The 22,338-nt window shown below is 39.3% G+C and overlaps 1 protein-coding gene across 1 annotated transcript in view; it reads right to left on the bottom strand.

Moving 5' to 3' along the window:
- The window catches only part of SLIT3 (slit guidance ligand 3), a 519,985-nt gene that overhangs the window by 90,840 nt on the left and 406,807 nt on the right, over positions 1 to 22,338 (bottom strand). Inside the window, exons 17-23 of the mRNA XM_074156582.1 lie at positions 22,053 to 22,196; positions 18,793 to 18,936; positions 13,203 to 13,366; positions 10,898 to 11,030; positions 1,465 to 1,533; positions 379 to 450; positions 124 to 195 (exon numbers count right to left, since the gene is read on the bottom strand). Of these exons, the coding sequence (XP_074012683.1) occupies positions 124 to 195; positions 379 to 450; positions 1,465 to 1,533; positions 10,898 to 11,030; positions 13,203 to 13,366; positions 18,793 to 18,936; positions 22,053 to 22,196 (798 nt within the window). The remainder of the gene's footprint in view (positions 1 to 123; positions 196 to 378; positions 451 to 1,464; positions 1,534 to 10,897; positions 11,031 to 13,202; positions 13,367 to 18,792; positions 18,937 to 22,052; positions 22,197 to 22,338) is intronic.

Below are 22,338 nucleotides of genomic sequence, written 5' to 3'. Positions count from 1 at the left end.
TAACTGTGAAAATATTTATGACTACTGGATCAAGTGAAAGCCATCTGCTCATTAAAAACCTCCCTGCCATCAACAGCATTCTAATAAGCTGCCGCTCAGCTGCGTGGAAGAAGTGGTACTTACAGCACTCGGAGAGACCTGAGCCCATTGAACGCGTGGACTGGAATGCACCGAAGTCTATTGTAACTCAAGATGCTGGGAGAATGAGAGAACAGAGTTACAACACTGGATTGTCTTTGATTGTTTCGCTTCTAATTCAACCACAAAGAAGCACAGAACCTCACATGCTTAAGTAACAAGATAGGTACTAATTGTTCAACACCTAAGATGGTGTCTGAAAAGCAATTAAAACTGTTATCAAAACTTTGGACTACTTACAGTGTTGATAACTGAGTCATGTTGCTGAAGGTGTAATTGGCCAATACGCTTATGCTGTTGTTGCTCAAATCACTGAAGAAAAACACAGAGAAAATATTCTTTATATATATGAATTGAGAAATAAGACTGTTCGAAGATAACACATCTGCACCAAAAAAAAGCGCAAAGCACATCAGACTCCCCTAAAAAGCTGCAGACTCAGAAATATTAAGGCGTATTTCCAGCATGTAACATTTAAAAAAAATGAGTGAATACAAGCAAAATTTTTGAAGAAGGACAAGTTAATAGATGATACACGCACGGGTGAATATTTATTGTACCAACTTGCTTTGCAATTTATAACAGGCATAGCATTTCCATATGCTCTTCACATTGACAGCTACTAGAACAAAACTTCATTTTTTTCATTTAAAAAAGTCTTTTAGGTTCAAACAGAACATTGTTATGTTGTTGCTCTCTTTTGAAAAAAATATTAGAGATGTTCCCAAATAAAACACTTTTAAAACAGAGGATTCCAGATTTCCCTCCATGATGTTTTTATCTGAGGTTGTTCTGTCCATTTGACTTGAGTATCTACAGCTGATTCAAACAGCATTTGGAATTTCCTGATAAATAGTTCAGCCAAGAAATTTCACTCCTGTGTATTTCAGGGAGCAATTTACTGAAAAAAGTCTAGTTGTGTGTCTGTATGACTGTTCATAGCAGAAACAGCTATGCAAATTTTCATTGCCTTAGCATTATAAATACTGCCTCACCTAGAAGAAATTAATGCTGTCTCCTCTGTTAATGACCTTTACAGCTTTGCTCAGATAAATCTGCCAAGTGAAACTGTAGCAGCCTGTGTGAGAGCTTAGTCCCCTTGCAGAGGCTGGTGCTCTCAGTCACCTCACTCTTTCTCCACTACTTTATGAACACTTATTGGCAGCAGTGGCCACTGTGAAATTCTTTTCAAATTCAAATTACAGAAGGTTTTTGAGTTTTGTGGGGTTTTTTTCCCCCCAAATACTAATTTTTTATGTTCTACCTACAACATAATGCAGAAGGAATCATGTAATTTTCTTGACATTGAAACCCTGTGTTTCTTACATGAGTGTCAGGTGTCTGAAGGTGGAGAGCCCTTTTGGCACAGCAGTCAGATGATTTCCTTCCAGGTATCTGAAAAAAAAGTCAGATTTGACAATTACACAAACATGTTAACAAGAACTCCTGTCACTCAATCTGCACCCTGAATGAGGAAAATATGAAGTCAGTCACTAAGGAAACTATCTTTGATTCATTGCTTTGAAACCATGTTTCTCCTTTATAAGTGAATTATTTGACATGCAAAGCATTACAGTAGTAGCTTTTTTTTTTTTAAGACTTGGAACCAAATAAAGGATCTTTGGCCCATACCAAACAGAAATGACCATTTCATTCTTCTATGACAGCAACTGAGGAAGAGGAGGAAAACTGCATGGCTTGTGCCCTGAAGTTAAAGTTACCTTTCATAAGTTTATGTAAGAACGCCGAGTGCTGACTGACCCTGTGAGGAAAGTTTTTGTCTTGTGCATGTAAGTTCCTTGGACAGTCAGAACTGGAAGAGGAGCTGCACTTCCAGGTCTCTGCATTGCAAAAAGTCTCACTTATTCCAGTGTAAACACAAATGTCCATCACTTTGATGCCACATCCATTACAGCAATTCCTACTATGGCATATACACTCTCCTCACCTTTCCTTTTCAAAGTACGCTGGTACAGGAGAAAAACTGGGTACAAATTGAAGACCAAAGACCAAGTTCTCTTTGAATATTGGCCCCTCCTACAAGCACCAAGCATATTTAATAAAACAGCTCGTGTTTCCAGGGTGGAAGTTGTTTGAGAGACCAGTGAATATGTCTCTATTCAGACACGTGCACAATAGGGCTAAAGCCTTTTGGGATAATCCTACGTCCTCATTTTCCTGGAATATAGTGCCTGTATTTTGCAGTTTTTCTCCACTGAACAAACATGAACATTCTGTAGCCAAGGGAAAAACTCTGAACAAATATAAAACTTTCCAAAAGTTTGCCCAGAAGAGCGCATGGGTACTCTAGACCCCCCCAGCTGACCTGTGGCAGCAATGGAATGTGGGGCTTTTCCTGTTTATTACAAAATAACAGAGGCAGAGCTGGACTTCTTTTCCTTAACCTTGGCTTTTGGGTGAAACTGCACCTCTGGGAGATACTAAGGTAATAAGGCTCCAATGGAAGTTGGCCCCTGTGGTGCCATGACACTGTCAAGGTGATCCTCCTGACATCTGCCAGGAGCTGTATCTACCTGGGAAACAAATCCAACCTTCTCAGAAAGTAATCTGTAGGAGGAAGGCATTTCTCCCTCCACAGGTGAGGATAAAAGATGAAATTATATTTCCCTTCCTCACAAGATACTTTGGGGGATTTTTTTCAAAGGCAGACATGGGGCAATGCAATTGATGTGGTATATTTTGAAAGATAATCAAACGTAGCCAGGAAATGCAGCCCACAGACACCAGAACACTTAATGTGCTGATTCTACTGCTGAAAATACAATCCGATAATCATGTTAAGAATTTTTATCCCACACATACAATTTCCTTTTCTTTGGCAACAGACCTCCCTATTCTGCATTTACTATAGCAAACAACAATAATAATAGATTATTACTGTGCTATATGTTCCCTCTCTACATTAACTGTAACAGAGATATTTGTGTAAAGTAAATCCAAGAAAATTTTCCCACAAAATTTATTTTTATATCATTTAAAAATAAAATCTATAAACACTAACAGAATTTTTACATAATACATTTTATAGCTGTCACATTTTATTCCCTTCTATCCCCTTCTATTTCAGCATAATGCCCTCTCACCATTTTCTGCTGCTTTAGCTCTCTTTTCAACTAAACTACCCCAGTCTCATGGTTATCCATTCTGCTTGCGCACAGGATCCCATCAAGGCAGAGTTACCTTAGGTGGAGCTGACATACCTCCTGCTAGGATTAGGCTGGACAAGCGGGACTACAGGCTTTTTTATTTTTAACCAAAAGCAAAATCCTTTCCTAATGAAGAAAACCCTATTGAACAAATTAATCTCTCCATTCACAAAGCTCACAAGCAGCGAGTGACTGTGTTGCACAGTACACAGTTAGCCCTTGCAAAGTAGTGACAGCTGCTCTGTTGACACAGATTATCACAAACCAGAGTATGGGTTAGTTATGCCACATTTACACCTCCCATGGAAACTCATATTCAGCAAGTGTAAAATCACTTGCTGTATTGTGACTAAATTTGGTATAAACTATTTTGAAAATGGAGTTCCTTGGAGAATTCACACCATAAATTGTTATGTAGAAGATCCTCAGAATCCAACCACATATGTTACTATTTAAACAGGGCAAATCATGCCTCATTTCCCCAGTCATGGCCTGCTATGGACGCAGCAAGCCGCTGGGAGTCTGCGCCTTCTCTTTCATCCCAGAAAGTTGCAAATCTTAAACCCATGCATAAGGGTAGGTTAAGGTTCCAGTCTTTATTTCAAATGCAAAATCCAAAGGATTTCCAAAGGAAATCAAAAGCAGGTCATGTATAATGTATTTGGAAGCTTTATATGATTTTCCTTTAGGAAAGGAGACGACTTTTGCAACGTGTTGAAATCTTCAGAAATATATTTTGAGGATATTCTCTTGCTGATCCTAGTATAAAACAGCCTGTAGTTTGAACAAACCGATGATGGCTGGCCAGGGTTTTCCCCTTCTGCTTTGCTTTCTGGTGCAATCAGAAGTCGAGGGTGCACATTTTAATCCAGTGCTTCATTATTCAGACTAACATAGACATGCAGACCCCTGGAGTTAAACTCCTACAGAAGACTGCTTTGAACAGCGTTGGATTTGCACCGCAAGCAATTTGATGGTTATACAAACATGCTAGCAGAAAGCAGCAATACTTATACCAGCAGTATAATTTCTGAACAAACACAATTTTACACTGAAAAACTATTGATAATATTCTTTTCATGCATGTATAAAAACAATTCACCACTGTTAAACCTTTCACCACACTACACAAAGAATGGCAGTATTTACTAAGCAAAAGGCATTCATTTTGAAAGCACATTTAAGTGCAATGAATTTGAAATAACCAGAGCTTTTAGGGCATAAGAGCACGCCAAGAATCAGGAGGATCTGAGATGCAACATGTGAAGAAGCTGATTGCTGCAGGAGAGCTGCTGCCCACCACGGGCCAGGCCTCTGTCGGAGCCGGGAGGGGATGCTGGGGGGGCAGCTCTGCACATTGCCAGGCTGAAGATGATGTATGGGAGCTGTGAGAGGGCTAGAAACTGGACATATCAATAACAGAATTACTCCTGAGGGTGAAGGGACAGAGCCCGGTTACAAAACTGTGCATATTTATGTATACGAATATATAAATAAAAACCATGGATGAAGCTACAGACCCCCTGCCCAAACAAAGCAAAACAAGCCATAACAGAATGATGTGGAGGGAAGATTGTATTTTTAATTGTTTTCAATCCTTAGCCAAAGGAAGATGATGCACGTGGCATCTGGCATCATGCAAAGAAATTCTGGCATGAATGAACAAAATGTATGTCTAATTTTAATGCTGAGAGTCAAGATATTAATGTACAGACAGTCAGAGTCAAGACTGGGTGTCAGCTGCCTTAATATAGACACACTGACTAGTATCCAAACCAACCTCACTTGCTTCCTAACGTCTCTAGGCTCTGTAGTTAAAATACGAGATTGGAAATTGTTTTTTACCCCATGAAGGCTGCTGAGAATCCTGAAGTCTCAATAATGACTTGTAACCAACAAGCAATTAGGAGAGCCAGAACTGAAAAAAACCCAAACCCGTGTGTTCATGTTCTCATAAAATGCCACCAACTACCCACCAGGAAAGGCTGCTTCTAAAACACGACCGAGTGCTGGGGACAGGTAACTGTTAGGGCAGGGTGGCTGGTGCCACAGGCCATGGCCATGCCTCCCCTCCGTGCCGGCTCTCGGAGCCCAGTGCCTGCAGCAGCCCCGGGGCTCATCCAGCACCTTTCACACACACTCGCATCGCCTATAAAAAATTTAAAACTATGCATAAAAGATGACAGCTGTTCTTTTTCCAACTTGTCTATTTTTATACTGAAACCACTTGGATTGGAGGTGATATAACCAGCACAAGGTGCCAAAGCATCATGTAACGATTTGAATCCCTTGGAACCTTTTTTGTAGTGAAATGTCTATTCAGCCATAAAGTCAAGCTCACAGCAGCAATCTGTGCTGAGAGAAGAAACTGGAGAGAGAAATCAGTTCTCAGGCAGTAATTGAAAAGGCACAAAGCTTTTCCTTAAATTTCTTTAAATTTTTCATATAGAATGTTACAGTACAAAAAAGATGATACTTGACAATTTTATGCAGCTCTAAAATTAAGTTATAGTCTAAACTTTTTAATGCAGATACCCAATATCCTAAAGTTCTGAGGCAAGTGGTCTAGAAAATTGGACTGTGAAAGATGAAACATCCGCAAAGCATGAATTTTAAGAGCTTCAATTACAGTTCCTTGAGAAGAAACAAAATTCAAGTATGGATCTAGGTGCAATCTGGATCTTGAACGTTCTTAAGTTTTGGCAAATTGGGACCCTGGATTTTGCTGCATTTGTATGTCAGACCACAACCTACAGGTCTGACACACAGAAACATGACTGTGTTAAAGAGAAAAGCGAAAGCTCTGAAGTTAAATTTACCTCTGTTGGTGCTAAAGTCACCTTTCTGATATGTACTCAAACCTCATCAGTCACCGAAACAGTATTTGATAGTACTGATACTATTTACTTTTTCTAAACTATCAGATTTGAAATGCAGAGTTCAGTTTTGTATTTCAGCTGTAACTAAAATATCCTTCTACAGAACTGCCCGTTCTCTCAATGGGAGAGTTTTGCTCTGCAGTGAATTAAGCAGACTGTAAAACCTTTTACGACTCAAGACCATGGAAGTCTAAGCTTTGATCTAAATTGTTTCTCTCCTTTACTATCAAAGGAAAATTCGCCGAAGTCTGTGTTAAGGGTCAGTGTATAAAACAGTGCAGATTGCCAGACAGGCAAAATCATTTGCATTCTCAAGCAGATGATTTTCATCAGATACCTCATTTCAGACCTATCCCTTTGATCAACAGCAACATAGGCATAGTGAAAAATGGCGCTAAATCGTTACAATATTCTACATGTATCATAACTAACTCCTTAGAGCATATTTATTGCAACAATTTGCATGGCCCAGGTATAAGCCACTTTTTTTTAGTCACAAGAAATCATAAGTGCCTTGGAAGATGGAATGGAGGGCAGAGATTGGTGGTCAATACCTCCAAGTAGATGTGGCAGCGAAGGTATGGGAAGCAACTGTCAAAATCGTCTCAGCAACTGGAGATTCAGCTGAATAAAGGTGTCGTGCTAAGGCTGAGGCAGCCAACTAGCGGTGGGGAATAAAGAGCTACAAGACAGTTCAGTGGGATCCCTCTGCTAGTAAGGGGGTCAGTCACTTGTGAAAACTCTCCTGCCAAGGACTTAACAAGCTCACAGGCTAAATGAACCTAACAGCCATAGCAACAAACACAACCAGGAGAGAGGAGGTTTGTGAGGAGAGAAAGAGAAATGGCAAAAGCAATGCAAATATTAGTATGTATTAATGTAAATGGAAAGAAAAATAATCACTAACAATGATGCATGGATGCAGGTTTCCCTAACAATCCCATCAGTGCTATCACACAGCTCAGTGTCATGACAACATTTGGAGTCTGGAGATGACATGATTAGTACATATTTATCCTAAAATACAGCATGCTCATTATGTCACAGCTTATGCACACGCCGTCCACATAATTGCCTCCAATGTTTTTCCCCAGTGCAAAATATTATTTGCATTAGGTCCATAAAAGCAGCTGGATGCTGTCAGATAAGACTTTATTAGAAATGGACTATACGTTCGTGAAAAAAATTAAAAACTAGTGTTCGCACACTGAGGTAATATGTAAAAGGAAAAAGAGCATGGGAAACTTAGTTCAAACAGATTGCGGGGGGAAGGAGGAAGAGAAGGAAAGCCTAAAACTCTAAGCAGCAGCAAGGCTAAGTTCCAAACCAGCTCATTGCATGAACATTTTACTTCTGAACATCTGGAGTAGAAAACTGAGTATGTTCAAAAAAAACCAAGGCGTCTCTTCAGAGCAAGCAAGCAGTGGGAAAAAATGTCGGCAGCACGTAAATATACAGCAAAGGAATTTGCAAGAAATAACATAATATTTCCCTATTCCCAGGAAGCTGAAAGAAGGCTTGCCCATGATGATGGGGTTTGTGAAGGAATCTCTAGGAAACAGAAATTTCTTGCATCATCATCCATCCCTCTAAAAAGCCAGGAAACTTAGTGATCTTTTCAACTCTATTCTAGATGGAAGCCTTCCCTGCCAAGGTAATCCCTGCTCCCAAGGGTGGTACAAACCAAACACAGGGATGCCTCTTGTCATTCCAAGCTCTAAATATCAAGGAGATAATGGTTTTCACATGTTTTGTCTTTACATACATCCAAAACAGAAACTCAGGAAGAAAGGTGGAAGGAGGGAGCCTATGTGTCCAGTCCACCGTGTAATAAAGCATTGCTGGGGATCTTTTTTGCTGAGCTTAGGTACAACGAAATTTGACCCAGTAAAGGATAATGTTTTCCCTATGTGCTTGTGGAAGAGGTATGTTCATTTTTGCACATTGCTATTTAATACCTGTTACAATGAAAGAATTCCTGGTTTAAGACTATTTTAAGACCTCTAAAAGAATTTAAAAAAACTTCTGAGAAGGCTATATTCAGCCGTAACAGACTGGTTTATCTAGACGCATGGCAGTTCTTTTTCTTAAATCATGTTGTATATAAACTCACTGCAGTTAAATAAAAAGCACTGCCGCTAACGTGTCCTGTAAATGAACACATCAGTAATGGAAATTTATAAATGTCAGACTGGTGCATTCATAAAAGTTCCACTAAAATGCTCCCCTGCATCATATCACCGCTCAGGCCTCCCGCAGGAGGGAGCTGTGGGCTGCCAGGCCAAGAGGCTCTTTACGCCCTTGTCCTCTCCTTGTCCTTCGTGACCGTGGGTTTGTGTGAGTGCCTGGTGGGAGCATAGAGACCCCAGCACACTGCCCAGAGGCCTCCGACACGAGAGTGTGGAAGGGGAGAAGGCAGCGTGGGTTGTGGTAACACGGGGGAAAGGGTTTTAACCTATCTGATGCCTGGGACCACTGTACCAGTGAGGAAGGTGAAGACATTCCTGCCCTGGACACTCCTGTGGCTCTCTCTGCAAAAGCCAGGATATCTTCTGCAGCAAGTAACTTGTGTGCTTTCTGTTTTCAGGTGCTAAATATCCACTGTTTCCACGGAAAATACAGCTTTAAGAAGATACTTCATGCTTAGGATGCAGTTCAAGGGACCTAGGACTGCCCTAGGGAAATGGGGGTATTTTGGTGTGAGCATAAATAGATTGAACAAGATAAAGCTGTTTCACCTTGTGCCCAGAAAGCTATTGGGCACTGCCAAACTCTGTCAAGTTTGAGCTGTCCTCAGAATGAGTCAAGAGGTGGGGTTCCACAGGAGATGCTGTTGACCACAGCAGCAATGACAATTCTCAAACATAGAACAATAAAAATACTTAAGTTCACACTAGCAATTTAGGACCTAGATGATACAGTCCCTTCCAGATTATGGGCAACTTCTTTATCTCAATCTGGAAGTGCAAAGAAAAGCACAAGTAAGATTGTTTTTTTAAAAAAATGTATGTCATTCTTGTCACAGTTTCCACAAACACATGAAATTTTTAGCTTCAGTACCTGCAGCTCATCTTTTGGTACAGATACAAATAAGGAGCTCAGTTTATGTTGGTTGAGAGGAGAGTGAGATCAGGATTGAATTTTGAGACAGCTGGGACAGATTCAAGGTTATATTTGCAGAACATGAAATATTCAGAGCCAGCCAGTCCATGGCTGTGTTCTGCTGACACATTTCTGGATTGAAAGCAGAAAGCCGAACTAAAGGCTTGCACAGCCAAGAGGCTCCTACTGAAGAAGACAGTCACGTAAACTCCTATTAACTCAAACTGCTCAGTTCCAGGCTATTGCCTCATTTGCCAAGAAATAGCTCAAGAAATACAGCAGTTTTTAAGAATGTGAGATTAATTTCACTCTTTTTGTGAAATTTATGTCGTCAATGTATCAGATAGTATCAGTAAAATTCAATATGCAAAATTTAAACACAAAAATTCCTCAGTGTGGCACTGGAAATCAAAGAAACATCTGTGGTATCTTATTGCTGGCAAGTCACGTTTGAATGCAATGAAACCCGAACAAGACCAGAGCAGAAACCACCTCGCAGACTTTTTATCACTTGATGGCAATATGTAAGGGAATAAAGGCCAGGACTCGGCTTTTAATCCAAACCACTATTAACCATGACCTGGCTAACAGTGTTCCAAGGATATATTCATTAGTGCAAAATTTCCATGTTAATTTGAGTTACCACATACACTTTCAGTACACTCCTCATTCAGCAACAAAGTCTTGTACTTGACTGTAACACTGGTAAAAGCAGTGCAAACCCCATTCTCCCACTGTGAAGGGAGTAAAAAGATGTGTATCTCATTCATCAAGCTTGCTTTGTTATGAAATAGTAAAAATAACATTAGATACTAAAAAATAGCAGAATCAGATTTTAATTCATTACAAAATTCACTGAATATACCAACAAACTCAACCAATTACTTTGACATAGAAATGTGGATGAGACTGTCACAGGTTTCAGTAATGACTCACGTGGGGTAGATCTGAATAAGGACCTAAAGGGGAAATGCTTGGTATTTCTATTGCCAACGATTTAAGGCAAGCAGTTCCACCACTGTATTTTCTTCCCACGGAAAGAACCAAAATACAGTATAAAGTCATAGCGAGGGGTAGATGAAAAGACAACTAGAAAGATGGTTCTCAACTAGGATGAATTTACTTTACAATTTAATCTAATTATCTTTATTTTGGCCATTTCATGAGGTTTGGAGAAAAGAATTCATTGTTTGTTTCCACCAGTGGCTTTCTTTTTCTTTTTTTTTTTTTTTTTTTAATCTCCTCAGAGGATAATTAGCTCACAGCTGCGTAAGTCAGGAACATATTTTCATCATCCTTTCAAACTGCCTGTTGTGAGCTTAGGCTTCTCAGAAGCACTACAGGATTATTTGATACTAATATATGCATTTGTTCCCTGCACACAGAATTAATGGGTACAAGGATAGATAAACTCTCTTCCCACTACAGAGCAATGTATTCAGTCAAGGGACAAATAAGTATAAAAATAACAGCCAAAACATATGGAAAACACCAAAGCACAAACCATCAGTCACTACAGTCAAAGGCAAAGCCCCCAAGGAACCACAAAGCCTCACTACGATATAATTTCATGAACTTCTCACAAAAGGAGCTATGTAAAAGGTAACTTACAGCTCAGTCACGTCTTTGGGAATTCCTTTGGGCAATACCCGCAGCCCTTTGTTGCTGCAACGCACCACCAAGTCCACGCAGGTACACTGGGAAGGACAAGGAGGTGTAAGCAAGCAGCTGCTTTCATCGTTACCTGCGGAGGGAGAGGAATGGAACATTAGGAAGTCAGCTTTACAGCCCAAAGCAGGCGCTTTTGGTTACAAGAACCACGGAGGGACATCCCTGAATCCACAGTGACTATAATATTTCAAAGTAGATCCAATGCTTTGGATCAGCCTCCATTCATACAGGTTCTTTAGGCAACATGAAAAACAGTTCAAAAACTGAATAGCAATATATTTAAATAAATATTTTTTATCTAAGGAGTATCTTGTCTGTAATTTTGCAAATGACAGTAAAATTAGTTGCATGAATCCCAAATCCTCCCTCCACCCCTAATGTACTAGATGAAATGGAGAATTTGACCAGAACATTACCCTGAAATTCATCTAGACAGACGATATTCGCTATCTACACTGCTTTAGGAATATTTTTTTTTTTTTTAATTCAGCTTTTAGATGTTAATTTTTTACTTTTTAAAGTCAGCCTGGCACTTCATTTATAATCTGAATTGTAAAACCTCATTGTTTTTGACAAGGATAACCAGGCAAACAACAAACTGAGCAGCATTCTTCCAACTGCTGGTGATCCATCTGTGCACACACAAAGATATCTAACTTTCTCCAAAAATGGTTTCAAAGGCCCATAAACAGCAGATTAAATCTTGTAATTTGAGAACAATAGGGTTTCTGCAGAAGAAACCAACTCTTTGAAGTTAAGAACATTAAAGCATGGATTTTTCCCAAAAGCAACAGGCTTTGCAAAACATAAGGCAAATACATGCTGCAGTATCATGATGTATATGGCAGGAAACACTTAGTGGCACATTCTCCAGATGACAGTGAGAGGACACACACAACTGTTGGTGAGCACAGGCAGCCTGAGCTGACCAGCGTTGCAACCCAGGAGCGCACAGCCAGCTGTCATTATGTACCACTTCTTTCTTTTTCTTTTTTAAACTGATGCAAGGACTAATTGAGACAGATCTGTTTCTTTTTTCTCTCTGCTGGATGTACCCAAGAGCATTGAGATTAAAGAATAAGACTGGAAGTCCTGATACAAGATAACAAAATTACCCGTAAATGTATGGGTAGGGAATCATTTGTATTCAGGGGGATGTAGAAGCACGACCAGCCTACAGAAGAACAGGGAAGAATTTTTTTCTTTTTCTCCCCAACTGAGCTTAATGAGCTTAACGACTGGAAACAAAATTCAAAGTCTCATAAACCTGCAGAAAGAGCATGTCTCTTCGGCATATTCAATTTTCCCCTATGTTCTGTATTTTACACCCTGCCACCATTTACCTTCCATGCACCACGGCTGTGTGACTGACTGTAGCATAAAGAAAGCTCCCAAGCCTGGAATGTCATTTTGAGGACCAGGATTGTTTTTTTTTCTCCCAAACTAAATGCAAATTATTCTTTAATGACTAAACTTAGGTCCCATGAGCTCTGAGCCCAAGCGCCTGGGCCTGTTGCCAGATTGCTCGACCAGGACAGGAATTAATTTCTACTCTAAGTGGGAAACTTCTATCACTCTTATGGTCTCTTTAGAGGTATGACTAACTGCAGCTCCCGCATAGCTGGTCTTAACAGGAAATCACAGCCTACAAGCCAAATTAGCAGGGCACTCATCAGTCAGCCTTTCTTCGTATTATTTTCTCTAAAATCTGCTTTATCAGAAGACAAAGAACTACCTGGAGAATGAAAGAAATGTCAGGATTTTTTCTTTTTTTAAAACCTATATGGACCCACTAAAGCACTAAGCATTACTGAGTTGTTTCAAATAATATGAGGGTTTTTTTATTTCCCTGTATTCATATCTGTTATTAGTGAAACTGAACAGTATCCAAAACTGAAAGACTTCCCAAGCAAGCACCATTCCCATTAGGTTTAGAGTGTTAAGTAAGTGTATGAATAAGGAAGTGAGAGGAAGGGCCAGGATTATACTAGGATTATACAAAGCAGAGCATTTGTCTATAATAAATTTATTCTTATATTTAGGTGTAGATAGTAGAAATTCAGAAACTGGAAATCAAGAATAAAAATAAACTCCACATAGGGAACAATGATCTTCAGCTCTAGATGGCTGTCTTCCTCATCACTAAACTGAAATGTCTACCATGCAGTATTACTTGATAGGAAGGGAAGGCCTCACAGAGGTGCCAACTTTATCATAAATGCCAAATCAAATTGGATTTTCTTACCATCACAGGTGAAGTCCTGGACATCTACATCTTGGATTGGAATATCCTTTAAGAAAAAGGGTTTCAAGCAGCGTGGATTTCCACTGACAATTCTCTTCTTCCTCAACCATTTTCCCAGCCAGGCCAAATGGCAGTTACAATTAAAGGAGTTAGCCAGCAAATTACTGAAACGGAACAAGACATAACATGAACATACAGAAATACTGAAATGACTACAGAGAGATGGGTTCCAAGTTCAAGCTCTTTCTTGCCATCTGTTTCTGTGAGATCCTCCTATGTTCTACAGATCAGGGAAGTTCTACGCAGGTTTTATACTATAACTAGGGTCGTAATTAATATATATATATATATATATATGTTTATAAACCAAAGTACTCACTGCTACAACTATTATTTAGACATACTTACATCACTACCAGGGCTGTATTTATAGCAGATTTCAACCCAGGCTACAGATCACACCCAAGTCTAAACTCACCTCACACACTGCAACCATGTATGCGTGATCTTCAATGCTACTACTTTAGGTAATGCCACGGAGAAGTTTAGCACTGCCAGCCCTTAGCACAGATACACACGTGCCACTCCCTGTGTGTACGGCCAAGCTGGCTTAGCACACTGCTCCTCTCCCCCAGTACACTCATGCTTTCCACTGCTCTGTGTTATGGCCTATACAAACCAGTGGCAGGTGGGAGCCACTGGCAACCTGAATTTGGGCTTCCTACTGAAACAGTAAGAATAGCACTCAGGATGTACATTTATACATATATAAAGCAGCACTGTCAGCTCGAGTCACTTCTTATGGAGGTTTCTAAGGTCAGTATCCCTGTAGTGAAAAGCAGCTGTTCTAGTGTCTAGTGCCTTGTGAACTTTGAGGTCTGCATCAAATCTTGCTACAGCTCCTGAAATATCTTTCAAATACAATTGCGGCCTCGCTGCGGTACTGTGGTGTGCAGTACCCAAAGCAACCATTGGACAGCCCCCGTGAAAGAGATGGATTCCTCATATAGCTTGGGTTAGCAGCGTTTAGAAGCTGAAAGCCCTAACTATTCCATTGTCAAGCCATGAAAACATGGATGTATAGCAATTCCTCAGTGGAGCACCTGTAACATAGATAGTCAGTACAGAAAAGATATTATTAATTTCTATTTCTAAATAGGTTGCGATCCTTTGAATGAGTTATGTGAAGCATGTTTCTAAGCTAACTAGAATTAGTGCTGAGAATCTTGGAAAAAAACTTTTTTTCTGGAGTCCTGTACTGAAATGCCTATTCATAATTTGTGTGTAAGCTTTTCTATGACTAGGCTTCAGATGAAGGAGAGGCTGATAACCCTGGTGAAAAAAGAAGGCTGAGTATCTTATGTACAAAGAGAAGGAGAATCAATAGCCTCAGTCTGAGGTTGCCTCATCAAAGAAAAATGAGCTGTCAGATCCCTGTGTATGGAAAATGAAGTATCTAAACTAACACTGATGGAATTCTCACATCGTATGTGAGAATGTGCCCAAGAGTTATTATTTTGGTAGTACAGAAAAAAAAAAAGATAATGAAATTTCTCTAAAGCATAGCATATCTTAAAGACAAAAAATTTTAAGGACTTAAAGAAATAGGCAGTTCAAATGCAGGTGTAGTAGCTGAAGATGTTGTAAGTCTTCACTTGCAACATACTTCTACAAACCTAAACACGTAGTCAAAATTACATCAGGTTTTCAGCCAAGGAATTCCTTCAGAAAACAATAGTGCTGAAGACAAAAACATATGGCACAGTTGAGGTGTGGCAGCAAGAAAACAAACCCAAACCAATTCCTAAATTATATATAGGTTCTAGGCCAACATCGCATACCCACAATATGATTTACAGAGGCTCTCTGCATTGTATAAAAGCTTACTTCAGTCACTGCGTTAACCTGGAGCTCTGGGTCTGTAGATCTAGCACAGATTGTTGTACATTGTGTAGAGGGAGAAACGGGGGGAGGACAAAACTATGTTCAAGAATAAAAATACTCAACCTACTTCATGCTGACTAGGATTCAAAGGCAATGCTACCTTGCTGTACAAAGGTGAGAAAACAAACATAAGGGCTTTCAGACAGAATGTGCAGAAAAGCACTGGAAGCATTACTCTAATTCTAGTTACTTTCCTTCTGAATTGTTTTCCACTTTCTTTAATCCATAATGGGACCACATGCAGGATGCCGTGTATATTTTCCATACTGACATACTTTGGCATGAACAGAGCGTTTAAACCAAATGTTTAAACCTCCAACGCTAAGTGAACCAATGCTTCAAAGGCCATTTGTTCCACTGAGGAAGAGAGTGAGATCATATTCACAGAACAACTTCTGTGGCACAAATCCTTAGAATTAAATAATCCACAATTGGAAACAAACAGCAAGTGTATATAACCAGGTTTCTGGAAAACCGGCAGCACAGAATGTAAAGAACATTTTGCACATCTAGAGAGCATCTTACAGGGACACATGAAAAACTTTCAGAAACATTCAAATGTTCAATCTACAAAATGCTCCCATCAAAATAGTAATTATCCCTTTCTACAGAGGAGAGGTTGCTTTAACTTAATCTATTACTGCTCAATAGCTGAGCAGCAGTAAGTATCCACAAACCCTCATTTTCTCCTTGGCAAACACAGGTTAACATAAGACCTAAAATTTATTAAATCCTTGGATTAGAACTTGGATGATGCTTTTCTTTGCAACTATGAAAAAAATTAGTTGTTACATATAAAATTAATAAACAAACAAATCTACTGTTTTGAAATGCAAATATTTCTGGGTAAAAAAGGGTAAATTTATCTTGTCACACATTACACACGTCCTCCTGCCACTTTAGCAACACCTAAATTTTGTCCTTTGTCCAACTGCAGAGCAGTAATTTTTTGCTTTAATGTAGTATGAAGTTCATACGTGGCCCCACACACATGCTCTTTCCATGGCAAGACCACGATGCAACTTTTGGGAAAAAAGTAGCATCAAGGCTCTCTATAAAGTGTCTCGTGGGACAAGAGATCCCCTGCTTCACTTGAAAAGCAACTGAAAGTCTGGAAAGGCCAATTATTTGCAAAAGCTTTATTTTGGAATCTGGCTATTCAAGTGGAGTTCTCAAATCAGAAGCAGTAATGTTGGGCAGACAAATTGTTATAAAAATTCATAATTAGTAATCAGAGTTCCTACGTGTAAGATAGTGATTTAACCACTCAAACAGAAACAAAGCAATCAAGCTTTTAGCAAAAATGTTGTACTAACATGAAATTCAGAAGTGTTTACTCAAGGACATAGACATATTTCTAAAATCAAGGGGGAATAGAAGTCTTGAAGAATGAAATATGCATATCCTACTACAAGTGTCTTCTAAAAATTGCAAAGAAGCCACATAATATTAACTATTTAAATGGATTCCAGTGACCTGTTAGAAAAACGTGCTGAAGCACATCTGGATATTGTTGAAATTAGATTGAAAATATATCCTGGAATTCCGGTTAAGGTTATACTAGAACAGTTGCAAGTCATTTTGATGAACCAGTTATCATTCTGGCATTACCTCCATGCAGCTATTGTAATAATAATTCATGGAAAACCAGTTCTGCTTGCTTGTCCACTTAACTATGTAAGGACTGAAGGAACTCTCTGTATGCAAGCACACTTCAAATTAGGATGCTACAGTACCTAGTTTGACTAGTAACAAATAAAAAATTGCAATTTTTTTTACCAATAACATATAAAATAGATCTTATTCCTCTATTGAAAACCATTAGTCAGGACATTATTTTCAGAGCTGTCCATGTTTTGATAATATCGGGGCTGACTCACAAAGAGTAATAACAAAAGGAGCAATATTTTTCAGTGCTGTAAATATGCCAAGATAAAAATGGAAACGTTAAACTTTGCATGAATTTCTGGCTCACATTAATAGATGCAAAAATAGGTCATTACAATACCCGATTAACTCACAAAGCGTGGGTTGAACAGGAAAATCAGTCATACTATCTATCTTCAGTAGTGTTGTCATCTAATTAATCCACCTACTGCTAGGAAATGAACACATCTGAATTTTGCATTTATATGTGAAATATCACTATGGCCTTAAACGAATGTCTAAAGAAGTCAAAAGCACACCTTCTCCTGTCTATGCATCAAGCACAGAGTGAAAACGTGTCGAAGAACAACTTTTTCATCAAGACACAGCAAGGAACCTGCCACAACCAACATGATTATAAGTCAGTGCCAAAGTAATGCATTCTAATTAGCAGCAGCTTTAATTGCTGCTGCTAGAAATTGTAATAATCTTTATCCACTGCTGAAAAAAGAAGAAAATGGGCTATCTTTTAACAAAACATGACAAATATGCCTCTATGCAAACAAGGCAGGGACTTTATAGGCAGATCCAGAGAGTCACAGCTATTAAGGGACGCACGGAAGGCAGCATGGGGACAAGGGTGCGAGAAGCTGGCAGGCAGCGCTTGCTGCACAGTGAAAACAAGCTTGCAGCAAGTACCACTCACTTTGACCAGTGACTTGAAAACAGTCAATAAAAATAATCTGGTTGTGTTTCTCTCTTTGTCCATCAATTTCAAGGAGGCTTTTGGGACTACAGAAAGTAAATGGAAGAAAAAGACTGGGTTCTTTATGCTGCATGGAGCTCATGGCAAACTGATAACTGATTGCTGGCGAAAAGTTGTTAACAACAAAATGAAAGTGTGAGCAACAAAACAGCTGAGATTCAACACTTCTTTTGCCCCCAAACTTGGTGGAGAACGCTTTCCAAACCTGAAATGCAATAGCACCAATAGCTTATTTTGACTGGACAATAGGATGTATTTTTAGGGCAGCGTGAAGGGAATTAAGGAGACAACTTCCATTAACAGCAACCTCAGGGTCCCCATTCACAGCTGGAAACAAAGAGCTGACTTTCTTTCCATATTTATCAGTCTGTACTTCATTAGAATGGACACACTACAAAAAGCATGCAAACATATTTAAGAAGCAAGGGAAATACTTCAAAGAAGGCTTGAGAAATATAAAAGAATTATCAGAAAAACTTAGGTTGGGATTTTCAAATTCATGTTCAGTAGGACTTGAGTATTTCGTCCTCTTAGGCTCTTCTGAAAATCTAAGCATTAGCTAGTAGATTTCTTCTGATACTTAACTAATTTAACTGAAATCCAAGAAAGCTGTTCTTACAAACTTAGACTCTACTGAAACTAAGGCAGCTTCAGGGAGCTAAAGTGTATGAAAAGTTATGTGCTTCTGAATCTGCAGAGACTGTTTTACACGAACTTCTACTGTGCACTGCACTAGGCTATGACACGGCAAAACACAGTCATCCTGCCCAAGGCTGGAAACCTCAAAGCTTTTTCAGCCACTCCAACCGAAGCAATTAAAATATTTTTCTAAACCACACCTTGAATCCTCCAAATCTGTGATTTCAGTAGGATGGGGTTTTCTTTCCCTAAATGAGGTTTTCCATATACAAAAAACGAGTAGTTTGATTCTGAAACTCAAAACATTGTCTTCTTAAAAGGAAAGCATGAAATAACAGCATCATGATGTGTTTGTGCCATAAAGAGATAACTTACATTGTAGACAAAGAGACCAATGTGCTGAAGGCTCCGGGGGTGATAGTGCTGATATGATTGTCATACAGAGAAAGAAGCCTCACTGAGCTCAGTCCAGCGAAGGTGTCATTGTTTATACAGCTGATAGCGTTGCTTCTCAGCATCCTGCAAGGATTAAAACAGGGAATCAGGAACTACCGGGAGGGAGTATAATTTCAGGATAGGAGGTCCTTTATTTAGAGCATCAACAAATGCTTTGGCAACCTCTCTACTCTGTTTTTACTGATTGCTGAATTACAATACAGTTATAAGAGGGCTAGATTCATGTACACATTATCTCGTGAATTTAAAATGCATTTCTTCCACACAACGTTAGAGGCTGATGGGAGCTCCACATTTGAAAGTAGTATATAACTGAAATTCTGAGTAGTGGTAAACTTGAAATAAAAACTAGTGTCATCATTTAATAAATATCTGAGAGTACATAAAGATGTATTTCAGAGATCAATTGAGAAAGACTGCCAGAAATGTGCAACAATAACAATACTAGCTATATTACTTCTACTCCTATCATGGATGTTTTCTGTAATCTACACTGCAAAAGTATGGAAGGAAACAGCACTCTCAGCAGAAATCAAGGAATAGCTTAGGAAAGATTTCCAGACCTAACACAAGCTCTGAAATGTCATTATAATCATTAACTGACAAGATGGAAAACAGTAAGCATCCTATAAAATGGTCTTTGCTCAGTGCTTGTACCCGATGAATCAGTGCTGTGTTTTGGAAGATACATCTCTCTGAGTTGTTATGGTAACAATGAACTCGATGATAAAGCCCAATTAATCTGAAAGACCGCAGTATCTTGTTTCACTCCACAGCAAAAAAGGCTCACACGTATTTGTTATACTGCATGCCAATCAACTACTGGGTCTGTAAACATCACTACACTAGTGATGTTCCTACTTAGGTGAAAAATTATTCAGTAATTAAAGCATACTACCAGAAATCCACAAAATACATGCAGCTCATGCTGCTGTTCCAGTGAATTGATCCTCCAAACTGAGGAGGGTTAATTCCTTGGTATCAAATTTGTGCAGTGAACAATGAGAATTCAGACCCCCTTAGAAGTCTGGATTTAAATCTCAGATTGGTACCTGCCAGTTGGGCATTTAGATGTTCCACCAACAGATACTTGAAAAACACCAAAGAGAGACTCGATATGGCTGGGAAGAAATTTATAATGTAATCACAAACACTCAGTGTTTAAGACCTGAACGTTTTGCATCACTGTTCTCTATGTACAGTCACCATCACAGGCACTACAGTCTCAATAGTTTTCATATTGCAACTGGGGTGAAACTGTGTCCAAAGAGTCACAGGGCACAGAGACACACACCTTACACGTGGAGCACTAAGCTGCTGGAAAGCCAGGTCAAGACGACAAGCTCTAAAATGAATAGGGTAGTAAATACGAGAAGTAAGGCCCTTAGTAGCTTAGTAGCAGTGGGAAACATTTACTGAATTCTGTATGTAAAGTATCAGGCAGCAGTACTGCAAGATGGGATCACCAAATCTGACTGCCAATTTATTTTGCACAGCGATTTATTGCATTTCTTTTAAGAACTGGACCGTGAACCTGTCCAACATGGCCTCTTTGTAAAAGATCCCAATATCAATGCTCAAAGAAAGTTAATTAATGGATAGAAATATCTGTCCATTGAGCCAAACCCTTTGGTTTTGTATCATGGTTCACCATGCGCTGTGTGCCCTTCCTGAAGGAAAATTATACTTACAGATCCTCATATCATGCTGTGTATATTTAGACTGCTTTATCAGCTAGGGGGAAATGTAGGTCAGGTCAGCAGGATAGCTTGAATGTTAAGCATCTTTTTATTAAAAAAATGCTGAATTTTGTTTAGGAGCACTGCCACAGGCTGCTTTACAGTATAAAAATTAATTTAGTATCTATGGACAGTATTTTCAAATCCCTTAGTAAAGTGCATGCATTAAAGAACAGATGGCTGTAGCCACAGAAAAAAACCCAACACATTAAAGGAACAGCAAAAGAAAAGTTCCTTCTTTGTCATTACAGGCCAAAGTCCTTGAAGCGAAACTTGGACTTCTTTTTACATTTGAGTAACACTGAAGTAACTGTGCCACGATACTTTGCAACATGAGAAGTATTTGCTGCTAATGAATAAATTGCAGATTTTAAATCGCATTTTATTCCTAGAGTCTATTTACTGACAGCATCCACCTAGTCAAGTGCTTTCTTTCTACAGGAGGGAAGACTATAGAAGAGAGGTATTTTTCAGGTAAAGATCACACGTATCATCTTGCCCGAGTCTTTGCTGTCACCAGAAGCCTAGTCCCTGACTGCTTCTCAGGATGGTGGATGGGGTGGATTAAATCTTGTCTGTGATCCTTCTTCCAGTATAACATTTAACATGAAAATAAATTAGTGTTAGGTACTATGAGTTTATGTGTAAGTGTTAGCTCTCAGAAATAAATTACAAAGGTTGTTTGAGCACAAAAGTGATACCAAACTGATTTCTTAGGCATTTCGGCTCTATGTCTCCTTCACATTCTCCCCAAACACAATCACGTTGATAGTATACCCACACATAATTTTTATGGTACTTGGTGTGGACAAGAAAGAGCATGCTGTGGCTACTCCAAAGCCATGCCTGTGCTCGTGGGCTACTACATCTGGTGCCAGCCACCTTCTTGTCAGCAGACCTCCAACAGTTTGGTTATGCCTGCCTTAGAGTTGCTTAGCTAATACCTGTTTTCTGGCAGCAATAACTTGGGTCTTCTCTCCCTACCTACTGATTTCATATAGCTTATAAGATATTAAAAATACTGTAGGGTCTCAGCCTACTCAGAGGTTTGGTTGAAGCAGACCAACAACTCCAATTTGGGTGGAGGCAAAGTAGGAGAACAGACTAGTAGATAGCAAATATGTTCCTAAATGCCTTGTTTCTATAGGAAATAGCAAAATAATAAAAGTATTCAAAGATTAAAAGTGCCCGAATTTGACCCGTGGCAGATTCACCATCACAGTACTCCTGAAACTCTTGAAAATATGTTTTTTCACAGAAATAGCAGATGAATCTCAAACCTACCCATGACTGGAAATATATTGAAGACTTCATGACAGCAATAGTAGACCAAGCCTTAAAGCTTGTTGTCTATAACAGATATTTTAGCAGGCATTGCTGAACTTGAGTGCTCGCACTCAGCTTACAGAGGAACAAAGAAAGCCAGGTCTTTGCACTTACAATGTCTTTAGCCCTGTGAGGCCTCTAAACATTCGTCCATGCACCGATTCCAGTTGATTCTCTGTCAGAATCAGTTCCTGCACTCCTGAAGCTCCATCAAATGTGCCTTCTCGGATCTCCTTGATCTTATTGTTGCTTAGATTTCTGGACGGACACAACCAGACACAATAAGAAAATTATTAGTGTTTTATTCCAAACATGGGTCTTCACGCTGGAAGGAGGAAGAAGAATACATGCCTTTTAGTGGTTGTCTAGGGAGACATTAATTCAGCAAGGAGAGCATATA

This window comes from Numenius arquata, chromosome 11 (assembly GCF_964106895.1).
Source record: "Numenius arquata chromosome 11, bNumArq3.hap1.1, whole genome shotgun sequence".
NCBI lineage: Eukaryota > Metazoa > Chordata > Aves > Charadriiformes > Scolopacidae > Numenius > Numenius arquata.
The sequence above is the reverse complement of the archived record's forward strand: the minus strand, read 5'-3'. Positions and strand labels throughout refer to the sequence as shown.